The sequence below is a fragment of the Capra hircus genome, chromosome 10, assembly GCF_001704415.2.
Source record: "Capra hircus breed San Clemente chromosome 10, ASM170441v1, whole genome shotgun sequence".
Lineage (NCBI taxonomy): Eukaryota > Metazoa > Chordata > Mammalia > Artiodactyla > Bovidae > Capra > Capra hircus.
Window position 1 is genome coordinate 16,006,373 of NC_030817.1, and position 20,327 is coordinate 16,026,699.

Sequence of the window (20,327 nt, forward strand, 5' to 3'; positions counted from 1 at the left end):
CAACTGTGCGACTGAACTGAACTAAACTGAAGTTCAGTCCAAGCAAATTATCTCCAGATTAAATGAGTTTTGAATGTCTTAGTTCTTTCTTTTAGCTTCTCAGTTTTTTCTAGAATAGGCAGAAGAATTTCTTGAACTAAAACAGACTCACACATCAACTCTGGTGGCCCTAGCTACACCTTGTCTTGACTAGGGATAGGGCTGACCAAAGGGCAGGGCACGTCTTAAGAAACTCTATAAGCCAATTAGAGTTCACACCTGGCAGTTTCTTCCTTAAAGGGACAGAATGACAATGACTATTTCTGTCATAGGCTCCCTTTGCTTCCCTGTCCATCTACATTTCTCCAGATAACATAACAAAACCAGCTTTGATAAAATGAAGAGAAAGTGGAAAATGGCATTTAATTACACCTGATTTGCAACAAATGGGTAACATGTCACTACTAAAGAATTTTTTTTTTAATGACAAGGCTCACAACACATAAAGACACAGCGCCAGTCACAAAACAGAGGCTCATCATTTTAGTGAGGAGGATCAGGCTACTAAGGTTGAAGTGGTCTGGCAACCCACTCCAGAATTCTGGCCTGGAGAATCCCATGGACAGAGGAGCCTGGCAGGGTCGCACAGAGTCGGACACAACTGAAGTGACTTTGCACAGCATAGTCGCCACTGGGCCAGTTGGCTTCTCTGGGCTAATAATCAGAGACTATGCAACTAAATCTAGGCTGGTCAACTCACGAATTTACGCCACTAGTCACAAAGGGGTCTGAAAGACAGGATAAAGAACATGTCTTATTGATGAAGGATATCAACATCTTTATGTTGCTTATAAGAACTTTACAAGTCTATGTTTGGATCTCTAAAATGTTTTGCCATAGTTAGTTTTTAAGCAAATACAAAATCTTTCAGGTTCCTTTACAATAATAGTAATAGCAAAAAAGTTGGATTAGCGCTAATGATGGCTAACTTTAATCATTATTTTGTTTTTGCCAGGCATTGTTCAAGACAAATAACTCAATCTTCAAGATGCATCTGTTAGGTACAATTATTGCCCTCATTTATAGATGGGGAAACTGAGATTAAGAGGTAAAATAATTTGTTCAAGAACAAATAATTGTTATCTATAAGCCCCTAGTTTCAATTCCTGTTTTGCCTGATACAAAATCTCCTGATTTTCTAGTTTTAACCACTGAGTTATTCCCACTGCCTTATAACTTTCAACCTGAACTTACTATTCTATCTGTGGACTGGCATTTGCATTATCCAGGAGTTTGTTAAAAATGCAGACTCAGCCCAATCTCAGCCCCAGTGAACAGAAATCTGTATTTGACAAGAGCCACAGGTAATTCACGCGCATCTTTAAGCTTGAGAAGCACTTCCTACAGGGCATGGTGGAAAAGGAAAGAACAGGAAAGAGGAGCCTTTCAAGTCTAGTCCTCCATAAAGCTCAGGGGGTCGTCCAAAGACCAGCAGAAATGCCCTAATGAAGTGGGGAACAACACACAAAACCACCAAAGGGAAGGAGTAGAGAAAACAATTCTATCAAGAACTTTGAGGCTTTACTATGTCTCACTGTCATTTGGATGTTCAAACATTAACATGCATAATGTCACGTATGCCAAGGATGAAAAAGTGGATGAAACAGTTTGGAACAAGCTTCACGGAACTTCAAATCTAGCTTATCACGCCGCCATGAAAAATGGTGGTCATGAAAAATAAATCAAGACAAGCACTTCCCTGGTGGCTCAATGATAAAGAATCCGCCTGCTAATGCAGGAGACACGGGTTTGATCCCTGATCCGAGAAGATACCACATGCCTCAGAGCGACTAAGCCCGTGTGCCACACTTATTGAGCCGCGTGCCACACCTATTGAGCCTGTGCTTTGGAGCCCAGGAGCCTCAACTACGGAAGCCTGCATGCCCTAAAGCCCGTGCTCCACAGAAAGAGAAGCCACTGCAATGAGAAGCCCACAGGCCCAACTCCAGAGTGGCCCCAGTCGCCATGACCAGAGAAAAGCCCAAACAAATAAATAAGTACAAGTATGTATAAAAAACAAACCAAGATATTTAAGCCTCATAACAATCAGCTTGTTAAACATTCTTCCACCCCTGCCTTTCTCTAAGTGAAGGACGGCCTGTAGGAGAATCCACTGTCGAGCGCGTGTGTGCGTGTGTGCGTGCGTGCGTGCATGTGTGCCGAGGCCCACCTGGGCCTTAGGGTCCGCTGGCAGATGTTTCACCCCTTGCCCTCCTCCTCCCCCTCCTCTGCCTCTGCTCCCACTCTCTCGGAGCAGCTTCTGCATAAGTCCACTCCCGTTCCCTTCCTCATGTCCACTGCCATGCTGACCTCAGGGTGTTTTTTCTTTCAGTACCAAAACTCTTGTTTATTTTAGAGCCAGCCTTCCGAATGAGGCAGGTGAGCAAATATCTGAATGTGTGGGGTAGGGACACACTGCACGCATTCCATCTAGACAGGTGTTTAAATTACTGCGGGAATAAATACAGGTGATGGATTGAGAAAAGGGGGAGCAGAAACAGAGAGGGAGGCCAATTTCCGGTGGCTGGCCCGCCCAAGTGTTACTGCTTGTTACTGCTGTTTGCTAAAAGTAGCACCGCTGCCAGTGCTGTAATTAAAATATGATGGCATTGCCCTGATGGCTTCCCAGAATATACCTACCACCCACTCAGACACATAACCTTTTGGTATCCAAAAGGATCCGAGGCCAGGCCTAACTAGATCACTGTTGCTCTGTAGGCGTGCTGGAGAAATGCTACAGTCCTGAATGCTCAAAAGAAGTCCAAAACTCAAAGATTTAAGTCCATAAATATTTTCTCTATTGCTGCAAAGCCTTGGGTAATGTCCTAAGAGTATGGGTGGCCATACTCTTAAAATGTGGCCTCTGCCCTTAAGCCATGAAGGAGTTGGTAATCGAGTGGGAAAAACATCCAGACAAATAGCAATATTAAAGGCCTCCAGGATATGGTAATTGCCATAATAAAGGCATTACGGAAATTCAAAGAAGGCAGTTGAACTGGTCCTAAAATGATCAGGAGGAGGACTGGTTTGGGGCTGGTGGAATGGTGGTGGCTACAAGGAGAAAAGATAGGCAGGATTAAAAGTGCAGAGACAGATAAGGAGAAAGAGTCTCTGAGAAACAGAAAGACACTCTAATTTGGCTAAAGCTTAGAGCAATGGAAGATGGAAACCAATAGGAGAACACCTTGGGGAGGTCCCTGAATTCCACTCTCTTCATCTAGTAGACAGCAGTAAGATGGCTTGCAGATTCTGACAGAGTAGGGCTATGCCAGGACTGTGGGGAAGCACGGACATCTGGCTGAGAGTCAGCACGGTCAGGAGAGACATAAGAAGGATGGGATGCAGGACACGCTCTGCTGGTCTCTCCTCATCCCCCCTCCCACCCTGCCACAAAGCTGAAGAAGAGTGCTGGGCCTTGGAACTGGAGAACGGCATCTGTAGTATGATGATAAAAGCTCTCAAGTTCATGTGTTCACGTTTTCTTTTTTTGAATCAGCCCTCTTTTGGATTACATCCTCCCAAACAGCTGGCAAGGCAAGTTGGCACTGCCCACCATTTAAGAAGGGAAGGTCCAAGAGTGGGCATCTTAGGCCAGCTTTGTTCTAGGGCCTCATGGAAAAATGCGCCTTTCCTTAGATTTATCACTCCATGCCTCCCCTCAACAGGAAAATGGTTTGAGGATCAAGACAGGGAGGTGGGCCAGGAACGAGGTGCCCAGGAGGCAGACTAGATGGCTTCTGTCTAGGCCTGAGACCTGGAGGCAAAAGAAGACATTGGCTCATTCGGCCCATGTCACCAAAGCTAGGATTCCTACTCAGGAGACTGGAGCCAAAAGTCTTGTAGTGATTAAGAGATGCTTTGGCCTGGGAGATCATCTCTGGGAATCTTCTCTTGACTCTCAAGTTAGCTGCTATGGAATCTGGATCCCAGCCATAGTTCTCTTGCAGTCAGTGTTTAATGACCAATAACTTCTAGATCCACCATGGAACAGCAAAAACAAACTAACTGATGTTTAAGGACAGTGAGGTTTTAGCAAATATTTGAAAAGACAAAACAGGTTAATGAAAAAAAAAAAAAGAAGTTGCCAGTGTCTACTGCAATACTGAATCCCCTGCATATCAGCATTAACTAGCATCTACTTCTGTGCATGCATGTGCTGCCAGAGACGCTCAGAGGGCTCAAACAAACCTTGTGAGCACCAGGACCCAGAGACCCCACAGAGACTGAGACAGAACTGTGTCTGGGTGTCTCCTGCGGAGGTACGGGTCAGCAGTGGACTGCTGCGGGGGCAGGGGCTCTGGGCGCAGTAGACCTGGGTATGGCATAAGCCCTCTTGGAGGAGGTCGCCATTAACCCCACCATAGAGCCGCCAGAACTTCCACAGGACTGGGAAACAGACTTTTAGAAATAGAAAAGCTGTGACCAAGCTAGACAGCATATTTAAAAAGTAGAGACATTACTTTGCCAACAAAGATTTGTCTAGTCAAAACTATGGTTTTTCCAGTAGTCATGTATGTATGTGAGAGTTGGAGTACAAAGAAAGCTGAGTGCCGAAGAATTGATGCTTTTGAACTGTGGTGTTGGAGAAGACTCTTGAGAGTCCCTTGGTCGGCAAGGAGATCCAACCTGTCCATCCTATAGGAAATCAGTCCTGAATATTCATTGGAAGGACTGATGCTGAAGCTCCAATACTTCGGCCACTTGATGCAAAGAACCAACTCACTGGAAAAGACCCTGATGCTGGGAAAGATTGAAGATGGGAGGAGAAGGGGATGACAGAGGATGAGATGGTTGGATGACATCACCAACTCAATGGACATGAATCTGAGTAAGCTCCAGGAGTTGGTGATGGACAGGGAGGCCTGGCGTACTGCAGTCCATGGCGTCCCAAAGAGTCAGATACGACTGAACAGCTGAACCGAACTGAACCACTGTGCATGGATGCGCCATCAATCCCTCTAGAACAAGACACTCTCTACTTATAGCAGGCCCCAGGGCTCCACATTTCTACAGATATGGCTTGTCTACAAATGTAGTGGCAAAAACCCTTCTCTAACTGTGGCTTATGGGTTTTCACAAGACTTTCACCTTAACGCAGTACCAAGGTGTCTCATTGCTGCTTGGGAAAAGACAAGCAGCAAATACAGATACAGCTATGCCAGGAGAGGCAGGAATTATCTCCAACCTGGAAACTGAAAAACCAGAGGCTATTTTGGGTTTCGCCATTAGCCCTAGGAAGGTCCTTCACACCACATCAGTGGAGCTGGATCCTGAAATCTTGTTGCTAGTACCTTGCGCTTTACTTTCCAATGTTAGATTTATTTTTCACAGAAGAGTTCCCTCAGCTATAAAGGATCCTTGCCATTACACTGTTTCAAGAGCATAATGGTAGAGTTGAAGAGCTTCATGCCATGTTTTGCATTGTATTCTAATTATAGGTTTATTCACTTATCTTGCCCCACAAATTACATGCTCCCTTAGGAAAAGGACTGCATCTTATTCCCTTTTGTATCCCTGGAGTTTACCCAGTAGGCACAAAAGTATTTATATAAATGAAGTGGGTCTCATCTAGTCTCAAATAACCCTCACAAACACACCTCAATCTCCAACTAGCAGCTAGTTTCACCAGTGAGTTAAAAAGTGATTCATGTCACTGGAAGGCTTGCAAGGAAATTAAAGGTTCCAAATTACCTCTTTTTAAAAATACCATAAGGGAAGGAAGGACTGCTTTGGAATAAAGGGAAATGAAATAATCAGTGACTGGAGTGAGAGATAAGTGTTGCTCTTGCTATTATCAACCTGCATAATTTTAGAGATGATTTCTGCCCAGTCTTGAAGTTTTGGGCAAAGTTCTCAAATGGGTCAAATAATAGCTTAGACATACAGATTTTATTCCTTGTCAATGAATATACTATATACGCTTTTTATGACACTGAAACAGCAAACAGCTAACACTCCATTTGAGATTCACTCAGGCAACCTCAGGTTCACTAAGGCTGTTTGCAAAGTTCATGTCTCTTATTTATCAAAATGGAGATGGAAATTCAACATCAAAGACTTAGTAACATCTTAACATAAGAACAAATCAGTGGCAGAGCGTTCCCAATGCCGCTTATAATCTTGGGATAGCTCAGTCTCCTCATTAGAGCATGGTCCATAAAATCTCAACTAAGTCATCCAATGAGGTCTAGAGATGGGGTTCCACAAGATTATTTCGTTAATCCAACAAATATTATCAGATACTCTGTGGCATTCTTTTGAGCACTGAGGATAGAACAATCTTCTATTTTTTTTAATTAAAAAAATTCTTGCCTTCATGGAGATTATGGCCTGGGGGCGGGGTGGGGGCTGCTGTATCACTGAAATATACAAAGAATGTCTGAAGCTAGGATAATCACAAATTTAAAGCAATCACTTTTGGCCAAATTACTGATATTAATGACCATATACTACCTAAAAGTTTTCAGAAGTTCTCAACTTGGAGACCATGGGTCCACCCGGCATCATGAAGGAGTTAAGCTGGAGGGGGAAGAAATTAACATACACTTCTAAGTTTGAGTGCACATTTTTTTCAGGAGAAAAACTGTAACTTGCATTCAATTCTCAAAGGAATCTCTCACTCCAAAAAGGTTAAGACTCACTTTATATCACTGATATGAAGATCCATTTTTCTAAAGCTGTATTCACATTGTACTCTGAACTATACCAGTAGTATCTTGAGAACAACATTCTCTGTGTCATTCATATACAAAGGCTCATCAGGATACAATGGGATCAACTGAGTCTGTCATGGACCCTTCATTCCCCTGACCATGGGGCCCTGAATGATTTGGAATACAGAAATGTAGTGGTGAGCCCTATCTGACTTGTTTTACCATATGTCGCTGGAACAAAAGGCAATCCTTGAATTAAAAAAAAAAAAAACAATCACTGGACCAAGATCTATTTCACTCAAGATAAAATGAAAAGGCAAAGTGCCAGATTTGTACTTAATTACATGATTTGCATCACTGGATAAATACTAGAGAATATATTCAATTAAGAAACAAGAAAAGAATCATCCTTAAACAGCTACTTTTAAACCATTCTTCCAAGGGCACTTCCTGAGCAGGTATTAAATCATTAGCCATGACCACAAACATGTTATAAGGCATGACCTTCCTCTCCTGTTCCTGGATACTGATAAAATGAATCTCAAGAAACTTATATCCTAATCAGCAGGAGATAAGACTCCCAGTGTTAATCTCATTTTCAAAGGGGCTAGGAAAGGCAAGGAGCCTCTGCAGCTCTGCTGCATTAGCACTCAGTCCTCCTGCCAGTCTTCTCTCTTAACCGCTGTCACTACATGACATGCATACACACACAGACCCTTGGTGTTCCAAAATCTACAAGGAGCTCCAGATCAAGACTTGCCAAAGACACTCCTGGAAAACCTTACAAGGTGGCCAAATCCGTTTCTTGTACTTCTAATTCATTATTCAGTCTTTGAGTCGATGGGGGCCGCCTCCACCCTGATACACAGGTCTACTCTCACTGCATCTCCAGGGATTAAGAAGGCTGCTCAGCGATGAACCCGAATTCACTACCAAACAATCTGACGGCTTGGCTACAGCTCTACAGTGGCCTTAAGCTCAGTCACTATAGTCTAAGGAGAGGTGAAGTGAGAAGAGGCAGAAAAACACCGAGGGAAAGAGTATAAAGTCAGAGAGGTTTGGTTTGAGTCCTGGTGCCGTCACTTGCCGTTTGTGTGACCTCAGCAGAGTGACCTATGCTTTCAGCTATTTTCTTCATCTGTTAAAAAAAAGTCTCTACTTCATAAGGTTACGGAGATAATAATGCATATAAAGTACTTACCACAGTGTCCAGTACAAAGCAGACATGCAACTAATGTCACCTACTTTATTATGAAGGGCAGGTGTATTGGGAAAAAAAAAAATGGAAGAGAAATAGGTTTTTAAAACAGATGTAAAAACCAACATAACACAGAAGAGAAATTTTTTTCAATTTAGCAAGCATGTAATAAGTGCATACCAAGTGCTGGGTGATGGGTTAGAAAGAACACCATCACAGAGTTCATAACTCAACAGAAAAGAAGAGATGCGAAACGATAACATATTTTGTCATAGGGAATGACTAATGAAGGGCTACGGACATGGACGATGGAACGATGACGTCTGGCTGGGGTGGCAGGGGATTATTCATTCATTTATTTTAAAAATAAGTATCAAATCCATACTGTATACCCAGGTTGGGAAAAGTGGTGAAAAAATGGACATGGTCACTTTCCACCTTAGTCAGGGACATTATAGTCCAGTAGAATTAGCACATTTACTGAGTACTACCCATGAATTAGGCTCTGAGGCAGCAAAGGATACTGCCTCCAAAGAGCTCACTGTTCATTAAAGGAGAGAGCTCTCTGGACAAACACAAATAACTGTATGGCGAACGACATGGCATGCCTATGAGAGAAGCGGCACTTACACTGAGCCTGGACAAATAAATATAGTTACATACGGTGGTGTTGTTGTTCAATCACTAAGTTGTGTCCAACTCTTTGTGATCCCCTGGATGGCAGCAGGCCAGGCTTCCCTATCTCCCAGAGTTTGCTCAAATTCACGTCCATCGAGTCAGTGATGCCATCCAACCATCTCATCCTCTGTCGCCACCTTCTCCCTTCTTCAATCTTTCCCAGCATCAGGATTTTTCCAATGAGTTGCGTCTTTGCATCAGGCGGCCAAAGTATTGGAGCTTCATTGACTGGTTTGATCTCTTTGCTATTGAAGGGACTCTCAAGAGTCTTCAGCTTCACAATTCAAAAGCATCAATTTTTTGGTGCTCAGCCTGTGAGAGGTCCAACTCCCAAACCCATACATGACTACTGGAAAAGCTATAGCTTTGACTAGATGGATCTTTGCCAGCAAAGTGATGTCTCTGCTTTTTAATGCACTGACGAGCTTTGCCATAGTTTTTCTTCTAAGGAGCAAGCGTCTCTTAATTTCATGGCTGCAGTCACCATCTGCAGTGATTTTGGAGCCCAAGAAAAGAAAATCTGCCACTGTTTCCATGTTTTCCCCATCCATTTGCCATGAAGTGATGGGACCAGATGCCATCTTGGTTTTTTGAATGTTGAGTTTTAAGCCAGGTTTTTCCCTCTCCTCTTTCACCTTCATCAAGAGGATCTTTAGTTCCTCATCACCTTCTGCCATAAGGGTGGTATGATCTGCATATCTGAAGTTGATATTTCTCCCAGCAATCTTGATTCCAGCTTGTGCTGCAGCCAGCGCAGCATTTCATATGATGACTCTGCATATAAGTTAAAAAAGCAGGTGACAAAATAGAGCCTTGACATACTCAGTTCCCAATTTGGAACCAGTCCGTTGTTCCATGTCCAATCCTAATTGTTGCTTCTTGAGCTGCATACAGGTTTCTCAGGAGGCAGGTAAGGTGGTCTGGTATTTCCATCTCTTTAAGAATTTTCCTAGGTTTGTTGTGATACACACAGTCAAAGGCTTTAGCATAGTCAATGAAGCAGAAGTAGATGCTTTTCTGAAATTCCCTTGTTTTTTCTATGATCCAACGGACATTGGCAATTTGATCTCTGGTTCCTCTGCCTTTTCTAAATCCAGCTTGTACATCTGAAAGTTCTCGGTTCACGTACTGTTGACTGGGGAACGTTTCCCAAGAGAAGAGAGCATAAATTAAGGAACAGAGGCTAAGAAAATTCTGGATGAGCTGCACAAAAACCTCTGTCATGGGAAGGAGACAGGCTGGAGAAGTAACCTGGAGCCAGATTCTACATAAAGGCTTTGAATAACATTCAATAGCTGGGGCTTCACTTTGAAGATAACAGGATTCCATTCAAGATTCTTGAGCAAAGGAGTATCATTATCAGACTGGTGGTTTAGAAAGATTCCTTTAGAACAAAGACTAGGGTGACTAGAGAAGAATGGCTGGGAGACCATTTAGGAGGTAACTGTAGTGATCCAGTCCAGAGATAATTAAGTCCTTAAGCAGAACAGTAGATGTGAAACAGAGAAGATATATATCAGAGAAATTATAGAGTCAGACTCAACAAGAACTGGCAACAACTGCCCTGACATAGAGAGAATGAGGAAACAGAGAAGCTGATAAACTAAAGGCTCTAGACCTAAGCCCCCAGGAGAACTGCAGTGTCACTGATACAGAGTGGCGAAAGGGGAGAAGAACAGGTAAGTTTTAGATATAGTGAACATTTTTCGAGTATTTTCAAAACATGCTTAAAAAGTACATTGAATATTCTGGGTTCTTGCAATACAGTTGGATGGAGATGTCTAGCAGGCAGCTGGAAATCTGGACAGGTTCAAACTAAAGACATATATTTGGGAGCAATCTGCAGACCAGTACTAGATGAAGCTATGGGAAGAGGAAGTCTACCCAAGGGGAGGCACTACAGAGAGGCATAAAGTTCAGCTGAGCTCTGGAATTCAGATGCATGTTGAAGGATACCTGTGAGAACAGGGGGAAACAGATGCCCAGGCAGCAATCCCCTTCTTTAATCAGAAAGACTCTGCTGTTGTCAGTTTATACATTTCAGGTCTAAATACCAGTGGCTTTTTAAAAACATGGAATCTAGTTTTTTGGGGGGAAGTATAGGATCAGCTCTCAAAAGAATTACTGAAGGGCTGGAGAAGCTAAGGGGAGTTTTCAGGAAGAAGGCAGTCAATAATAGTGCCGTGTACTAAAAGAGAAGGAGGATTAATAATAGGGGATTGAAGCTGGCAATTCCAAGGTCATCAGTGACCTTTGAGTTACTGTTTTGTTTAGTCGCTCAGTCATGTCTGACTCTTTTGTGACACCCATGGACTGTAGCCTGCCAGGCTCCTCTGTCCTTGGGATTTCCCAGGCAAGAATACTGGAGTGGGTTGCTGTTTCCTTTTCCAGGGAATCTTCCCAACCCAGGGATTGAACCCATGTCTTTTGCAATGGCAGGAGGATTCTTTACCACTGAGCCACCTGGGAAGACCTCTGAGAAAGAGTCAAAATGGTAAGAAATAAAAAAAGGTTATTTTAGAACAAGGGACCATCAGTAGGTCAACGACCTAAGGAAAATTGGGAGTTTAAAGCCTGAAGAGACACAGAAGAGCTGGGGAAGTGATAGGATCAACTGTTACTATAACCGAGAGCAGGGAGGCACAAGGGTCCAGGAGACTTCGTCTTGACACTGTAATTACTCCACATGACACAGAAGAAAATTAAGGCACAGGGAATTTAAATAACTTGTCCAAAGTCTCACTGACCCAAGGGCTTCTGTTTTTTCCATGTACCTTTTTCTGTTTCTAGAAATGGAGAAAAGGAAAATATATGACACAAAGAAGCACAACTTTTCTACCCAGAAAAATACAGAACCAAAGAAGCTACACTTGGGGGAAAAAAATTACAAAATCAGAACAAAATCAGAATGGACAATAGTTCAAACGTGTCAGATACGGTCAGGAGGCAGGAAGAGCATTTCCGGTACTGAATGCCCAAGCGTGTGATAACTGAGGGCCGCTGGTGTCAATCCTGGAAAACACCTGTAACCACATCAAAAAATTGTGCTTCCTCTCTGCCAGCTTCACCTTCAAATAGAAATTTCTGAAACTGAGATCTACTCCAGGTCCACCCTGGACCCTGAAGAAATGAGCAGGATCACAATGGAAACTGCTGAAGCAGAAGAAATGATCAAAGAACTCCTTGAGTGCAAACGATGGGTAAGGGGTGTGAGCCAACGGTCTCGACCTGGGCGGACGCCCTTCTCTAGGACTAGGCGGGCAAGGGGCAGGGTGAGGAGTAAAAGTAAAAAGACATTGAATGCTTTTTCTTTTCTCCCCTCCATCTAAATGAAAAATGGGAGAAGCAAAAAGCATCTCCTCCCTCCCATGTATCTGTCAGCATATTTCCAGGAGGCCCGGCCACATCCCGGGCACTGGCTGGCCGGGAACAGAGCCTGACACAGCACATTTGCTAGCACCAGAGCCTCGCCTGGGTGGTCGACTGTTATTCCTTTGATTAAACTCCCAGGCTGGAAGAGCTGGAGCTGCTCTTAGTGATAGCTGGTCCTGCAATCTCACACTAGCCCGCACAGAGAGGCTGGTGCTCCCTCTGTCTCCCTGCCTCCCTTTCCTCACTGCAGAGCTGGGCTCCTTTGCCACATTCTTTTGTTCACTGACAGTGGTAACCACAGAGGGCTGCTTCTGTGTGTGCAGAGGGCTGCAGTTGTAAAGCACACCTCTCCTGGCACAGGGGTGAGGAAAAGACAGTGAGATCTCACAGTCAAGCTGCTACTCCAGCGTCACGCTGTCAGCTACCTATCACAGGGCTCTCTCCCCAACCAGCAAAAGACGGTTTTAGAGCACCCTGCTCTCAGGGACGTACACACTCATTTCCAAAGGATCCCAGCCCCCAAAGATAACCAGCTTCTCACATGCCAAGGGAAAGAACTAAATCTGACCTTCCCTCTGCTCAGATTTGTTAGGTTGAATAATCTACATGGGGAACATGTAACTCTAGTTTCCAAGCATATGCAAACACTTCCAAAGTGGCCACAGTGGCCACTTCGTGGTGGCAGGGCAAGTTCAATATTCTTGTATGCTCTAGGCTATAAATAAGCTTAAATCATAACAGAAATAGTAAAAGTAGTTACAAGATAAATGAAGTCCTGTTTTTAGCCAAATAAATTCGTAAGAATCTAGCATCTAACGGAAATGATGGGCAACTTAAAGTTGTATAAATTTGTAGGTTGTCCGAGTACTTTGCTTTCTTTTCTTTTGGCTAATTCACTGTTCCTCAGCATCTTCACTAGCGAGCAGGGAGGAAAAGGAGATGCCATTGCTTCATCCTGCAACCCATCCTCCTCCCAGCTGCCTAAGTGAGACAGTTAAAAGGCAAGGCCCATTTGTCTCTGTGGCTCCGGTCATTGTTGAGATAAAGAGCCGAGTTCCTTTACAGGTCATTCAAAGCGCTCCTTGAATCAGCCCTGTCTTCTCCTCTGGCGTCCATTTCAGCTGCTTTCTGCTGACTCCCTATGCTCCAACATCGCTTACCACCAGCTTTCTGGTTCCCCACGTACACACATTTAAAGCTTTTCTTTTGGAGCCTGCCCCACCCTTCTTCTGCCACCCACCTGCCTACCCTTAAGATTCAGTGCAGGGGTAATCTCTTCCAAGGAGGCGGCTTTGGCACTCCCACTCCCACCCACGTGCTGGGTTAGGTACCCTCTGGTGGTTTTGTTATTCCCTAGAAACACTGGTGCATATCCCATGCGAGTACATTCCATAACACATTCTAATAACACCTTCTATCCTGTGTTATGTGGCTGTTCCCCATACCACACTGTGAGTTACTTCACACTGAGATCTATTGTCTTGTATCATCCCTGTGGTTTAGCATTAAGGTTTGGAACACTCCTAAGAGTGTAATACAATGTTTTTGAATGAATGAGTTAAAAGAATGCATTTGAATAAAAAGTTTTATGGAAAATGCGACTAAAAGCTTTAATGGTCAAGTAGCTGAAATCATAGACAATATAAAGCAACTCTTTTTCAGAAATTCCCTCAAATTTCAAATTTTCGGGGGAGGGGGACCATGCCACACTCCATGCAGGATCTTAGTTCCCTGAATCCACTCCCCCTGGGATGGAAGTACAGAGTCTCAACTGCTGGACTGCCAGGCAAGCCCCAAATTTCAATTTTTTTATACTCATCTTCCAAGATAGCATGAAAATTTTAAATCAGCATACCTTATTTAGTGGAAGATCTCTTAACACTTTGCCAAGAAAAGTAATATAGAGATATATATCAGGGCTTATGGAATATAATACTTTGGCTACCTGATGCAAAGAGCTGACTCAATGGAAAAGATCCTGATGCTGGAAAAGATTGAAGGCAGATGCTGGGAAAGATTGATGGCAACAGGAGGAGAGGGCAACAGCGGATGAGATGGCTAGATAGCATCATCGACTCAATGGACAAGAGTTTGAGCAAACTCTGGGAGATGGTGAAGGACAGGGGAGCCTGTGTGCTGCAGTCCATGGGGTCACAAAGAGTAGGACACAACTTAGCAACTGAACAACAACATGGCATATAATTCAAGCAAGACACACAGGAAAATCCACAGCGTTAAATTAAAAAAAAAAAAAAGAAGAAACGAGTGAAAATAAAGGAAGTGCTCAATTCAAGAAATTGGGAGGAAATACCAAAATAAAGCTGTAGAATGCAGAAGGAAGGAAGTTAGCAAAGATAAAACAAGAAGATGACCAATTAAAAAAAACTATAACAGAAAGAATATATCCTGTTGAACAGGGAAGGAGGGAAGAAAAGATTCATGAAAAAAAAGCACAGACGCAAAATAGGAATTGAAAATAAGGAACTAAGGACCGATAAGAGGAAATTAGAAACATTTGAAGGAATTACTGTACACAGAGTTGCTTCCGGTGAGCTGAGCTAAAGGTTCACACCCCAAGTCCGGAGAGGAGAGTGGACCTTTCAGCACGTTCTGACTGGAGGTGCACCTCTCACCAGAACCACAGACACCTTATCACTTGCCTCCGTGAATAAGCAACCAAGGCACTTTGTTTCAAACACAGCTAGGAGCAAAAGGAAATGGCTAGTAAACAGACGTCCCAGGGCCCATATTAAGTCATTATAACATGTTATTATTTACCAGAAAAAGAACAATAGAAGAATTCCCCAAATTCCAAATTAAGGAATTACTTTATCTGAGGAGAAATAACACAAATAACACATAACTTGAACTTTTCAACAGCAACATTCATTTTGGTAACACAGTGTTTAATCCAAAAACTGACTTCAAATCAAATCACAAACCTTTAGTTATTAAGAGCCTTCTATAGTTGAAAGAGTGATTTTTTCCAAGCATACAGCATGTAGACTTTTCAGAAAGGTTTTTGCATACTGCCTTCATGACCTTGTTGTATTTTCCTCATCAACAAATAAAGACCGTGAGGTGTACAGAATTTGAGTGACGTGTCCAAGATCACACAGCTAGTAGAAGGCAGGTCTTTAGATGGTTATCCAGTCCTTTCCCACTACAATCCCTCCTTCAGTACTGCACTAACCACTCTGTTTATTCACCAAAAAGTTAAGGCCAACATCTAAGTGAATTTAGATCCCTATAAAGGGAAGTCTGATGGAATTTTAATTCACTGCCACTAAATTCTTCTTAGATAAAATAGATTGAATGGGAAGGATTTTCTGATAAGGATACAGTCACCTTGGATTCCCACAGGATCAGGATCCTTTCATTTTGGCAAGCTTTGTCGTCTGCCAAATGACAGGTGAAAATATGTAAACACTGATATCAGCTATGACTTCTACTACAATTGCAAAGAAAATTTCTTAATGTCTCGGTGCTTCTCAGTTCAGTTCGATTCAGTCACTCAGTTGTGTCCAACTCTCCACGACCTCATGGACTGCAGCATGCCAGGCCTCCCTGTCTATCACCAACTCCCGGAGTTTACTCAAACTCATCTCCACTGAGTCGGTAAGGCCATCCAACTATCTCATCCTCTGTCATCCCCTTCTCCTCCTGTCTTCAATCTTTCCCAGCATCAGTGTCTTTTCAAATGAGTCAGCTCTTTGCATCAGGTGGCCAAAGTATTGGAGTTTCAGCTTCAACATCAGTCCTTCCAATGAATATTCAGGACTGATTTCCTTTAGGATGGACCTGTTGGATCTCCTTGCAGTCCAAGGGACTCTCAAGAATATTCTCCAACACCACAGTTCAAAAGCATCAATTCTTTGGCATTCAGCTTTCTTTAAAGTCCAACTCTCACATCCATACATGACCACTGGAAAAAGCATAGCCTTGACTAGATGGACCTTTGCTGGCAAAGTAATGTCTCTGCTTTATAATATGTTGTCTAGGTTGGTCATAACTTTCCTTCCAAGGAGTAAGCGTCTTTTAATTTCATGGCTGCAATCACCATCTGCAGTGATTTTGGAGCCCAAATAAATAAAGTCTGACACTGTTTCCACTGTTTCCCCATCTATTTCCCATGAAGTGATGGGACCAGATGCCATGATCTTAGTTTTCTGAACGTTGAGCTTTAAGCAACTTTTTCACTCTCCTCTTTCACTTTCATCAAGAGGCTCTTTACTTCTTCTTCACTTTCTGCCATAAAGGTGGTGTCATCTGCATATCTGAGGTGATTGATATTTCTCCCAGCAGTCTTGATTCCAGCTTGTGCTTCTTCCAGCCCAGCGTTTCTCATGATGTACTCTGCATAGAAGTTAAATAAGCAAGGTGACAATATACAGCCTTGATGTACTCCTTTTCCTATTTGGAACCAGTCTGTTGTTCCATGTCCAGTTCTAACTGTTGCTTCTTGACCTGAATACAGATTTCTCAAGAGGCAGGTCAGGTGGTCTGGTATTCCCATCTCTTGAAGAATTTCCCACAGTTTATTGTGATCCATACAGTCAAAGGCTTTGGCATAGTCAATAAAACAGAAATAGATGTTTTTCTGGAACTCTCATGCTTTTTTGATGATCCAGTAGATGTTGGCAGTTTGATCTATGGTTCCTCTGCTTTTTCTAAAACCAGCTTGAACATCTGGTTCATGTATTGCTGAAGACTGGCTTGGAGAATTTTGAGCATTACTTTACTAACGTGTGAGATGAATGCAATTGTGCGGTAGTTTGAGCATTCTTTGGCATTGCTTTTCTTTGGGATTAGAATGAAAACTGACCTTTTCCAGTCCTGTGGCCACTGTTGAGTTTTCCAAATTTGCTGGCATATTGAGTGCAACACTTTCACAGCATCATCTTTCAGGATTTGAAACAGCTCAACTGGAATTCTATCACCTCCACTAGCTTTGTTCGTAGTGATGCTTCCTAAGGCCCACCTGACTTTGGACTCCAGGATGTCTGGCTCTAGGTGAGTGATCACACCATCATGATTATCTGGGTAGTGAGGATCTTTTTTGCACAGTTCTTCTACGTATTCTTGCCACCTCTTCTTAATATCTTCTGCTTCTGTTCAGTTCAGTTCAGTTCAGTCACTCAGTCATATCCGACTCTTTGTGACCCCATGAATCGCAGCACGCCAGGCCTCCCTGTCCATCACCAACTCCCAGAGTTCACTCAGACTCGCGTCCATCGAGTCAGTGATGCCATTCAGCCATCTCATCCTCTGTCGTCCCCTTCTTCTCCTGCCCTCAATCCCTCCCAGCATCAAAGTCTTTTCCAATGAGTCAACTCTTCGCATGAGATGGCCAAAGTACTGGAGTTTCAGCTTTACCATCATTCCTTCCAAATACAGTTTTTGTCCTTTATTGAGCCCATCTTTCATGAAATGTTCCCTTGGTATCTTTAATTTTCTTGAAGAGATCTCTAGTCTTTTCCATTCTATTGTTTTCCTCTATTTCTTTGCAGTAATCACTGAGGAGGGCTTTCTTATCTCTCCTTGCTATTCTTTGGAATTCTGCATTCAAATGGGTATATCTTTCCTTTTCTCCTTTGCCTTTCGCTTCTCTTTTTTTCACAGCTATTCCTAAGGCCTCCTCAGACAGCCATTTTGCTTTTTTGCATTTCTTTTTCTTGGGGGTGGTCTTGCTCCCTGTCTCCTGTACAATGTAACAAACCTCTGTCCATAGTTCATCAGGCACTCTGTCTATCAGATCTAGTCCCTTCAATCTATTTCTCACCTCCACTGGATAAGCGTAAGGGATTTGATTTAGGTCACAACTGAGGTCTAGTGCTTCTCGTTGCTCATTAAAAACTAGAAACATACTCTAGTCAGTGACCCAGTGAAAACAGTGTCGCGGATCACCGGCCCTTTCCCCTCCGCATAGCCACTGCACATTTCACGATTCCTTCTCATTCTTTTTTTTTTTTTTTCACATCATTCTGTCACTAAAATCTCACTATTAATTACTTTCAAGTCTCAACGCTGCCTGTACAAGATTCTTTACTTCCTAATTCACATTAGGCTTTTTAGCTGCACCCTTCAAACTATTAAAGATTTGAAAAAGAAAATTCATTACAACCTCACACTCTGGGATGAGGCGGAAGTAAAGCTTGAATTATGGCCCGTAATTTTACAGAGAAAAGTAGGGCACCACCAGGGAGCAGTGTGTTGCCTGCTTTTAGCATGCACTTGAAGTAGTCTATGGCTTCACTTTTTTCCTAGATTTGATTATCAGTGGAGGACTGTGAGGCTTCCCAGGTCATGCTAGTGGTAAAGAGCCTGCCTGCCAACGCAAGAGACATAGGAGACGTGGATTTGATCCCCTGGAGGAGAGCACGGCAACGGACTCCAGGATTCTTGCCTGGGGAATCCCATGCACAGAGGAGCCTGGCAGACAAACTATAGTCCATGGGGTTGCAAAGAGTGAGACATGACTGAAGTCAGCACAGAGAACTTGTCACCAATTAAAGAATATGACACTATGAAGATACCGAAAACTGTAACTTTGGACTTGAATTATAATAATTCCTTTGGAGGATTTTGATGCCATTTCGCATTAAGAAAAAGGAAAAAATATGGCTTCTACTTCCAGTTAAATACCGCAGAGATAATCAGCAAGAAGGGCTAAAAGAATCCTATAGTTCTTAAAAGTTTCATCTAACTTTACTGTGTTGTAAGCTAGTCAACATATATACAACATAAAAGTCAAAATCCCAGTATTCATCAAGCTTGCTGGATGACCTTGATTATATCACTCTTTTAGCCTCAGTTCCCCCCATCTGAAAAATGGGGAGAATGATATGGTTTGGATGAGGGCTTATTGAAATAACTCATTAATCAGTGCCCAGAAAACATCCCGACATCAAGAGATGAAAGGTAGTATAGTTTAAAAAGTAAAAGGTAGCGTTATGGCATTCTGGTAAAAAGATTTATAAGACTAGAACTCATTGGAAAATTTTACCAATGAAATAAATTATTTTTAAAGATAGTTTAAAAGTATATTTACAACTGAACATGAGTTTATTTGTCCACGAAATAACTACATCACAGCTAGCAGCAGACTTAACTTTGCAATACCTGTAACAGAAATCCTTTCTTTAAAGCTGAACACTTTTAGCTAACATTCTTTACCTCAAAAAACCAACTAACATTCATTCAATAAGCATCAGCATATGGGCATTAGTAAAGACAGGGAAGGACAGAGTACCATAGAGTTAATCCTATCCACTGGTTAAAAGCTCCATGACACCCCAAAGTGCCCATACCTGCTGGGTGAGGAGGCTGATGTGAGTGGATGGAGAATACTGCCTGGCCGCCTGCTTCTCGGCCAGCCGCTGAAGTTCGGCCGTAACCATACTTGGGTTGTACCGTTTGCTGTATGAAGAGCCATCTTCTCCCTCCTTTTGGGTTCTGGCCACTCCTGAATGCTGCTTGTTTGGATGGCATGAACCTGCTAAAGAGAAAAGCTTTCATCCACTTAGGAAAAAAAGATTAGAAAAACTTAGGATGATGACAACCAATAGATATTCCACTGAATCCCAGGGATCTTTGACAACAAGAGGAGCAAGGACCTATCTTCAAATGCTCACAGAAGTAAACGCATACCCTTATTATACCCGAGGATCTCTTCCTATCACCAAATCGTTACAGGCATCCATAACTATGCTTTTACATAATATGAATCCTTCACAGAAAAAGAATTTTCATCATACTTAGTGGGGAATAATTGATCCTAAAATTAATGAATAAAAAAAGTGCAGCCTTGAAAATTGCTGCTATTCTTGCTGTTCTTGTTCTGTGACAGGACTTGCCAGTAGTCTGCTGCGGCCACTGTCCAATCATCTACACTGCAGCCCGCCAGGCTCCTCTGTCCAAGCGACTCTCCAGGCGAGAATACTGGAATGGGCCGCCACGCCCTCCACCGGGGAGCTTCCCAACCCAGGGACTGAACCTGCGAATCTCACACTGGTAGGCGGGTTCTCTGCCACCAGCACCACCTGGGAAGCCCCATAATCCTTCTTACAAAGCTCAAAAAGGAAAAGAAGGATAAAAGCAAAACTGAATTTATTTAGAAAAACACTAATAATCCTGTATTACCAAATTTCAATTGATTTCTCGTTCAGATTTCTTCTTTCAACTATAATATCAGGGAAATCTATTGTTTTTGAGCTCTGAAATTTTGGCAAAAAGAAATTATTTAATAAATAATCAAGGTTCATATTTGTTCTATGATACGTCACACAACCCATTGGGAAAAAAATTAAAGTCAGAAAAGTGGAAACACTATGTGTTTCCTTTCTGTCTTTTTAATGCTTATATAACCATGATCATTGTTATATATA

General features: G+C 42.7%; 1 protein-coding gene across 9 annotated transcripts in view; it reads right to left on the reverse strand.

Annotated features, from left to right (window-relative positions):
* Positions 1–20,327, reverse strand: part of TTLL5 (tubulin tyrosine ligase like 5) — a 313,608-nt gene that overhangs the window by 168,139 nt on the left and 125,142 nt on the right. For 5 of the 9 annotated variants that reach the window (XM_018053946.1, XM_018053944.1, XM_018053942.1 and 2 more), the window contains one exon: positions 19,251–19,435. In XM_018053946.1, coding sequence (XP_017909435.1) covers positions 19,251–19,435 — 185 coding nt within the window. Of the gene's footprint in view, positions 1–19,250; positions 19,439–20,327 lie in introns of all 9 variants that reach the window. The other 4 variants (XM_018053943.1, XM_018053941.1, XM_018053945.1 and 1 more) reach the window with 1 other exon arrangement.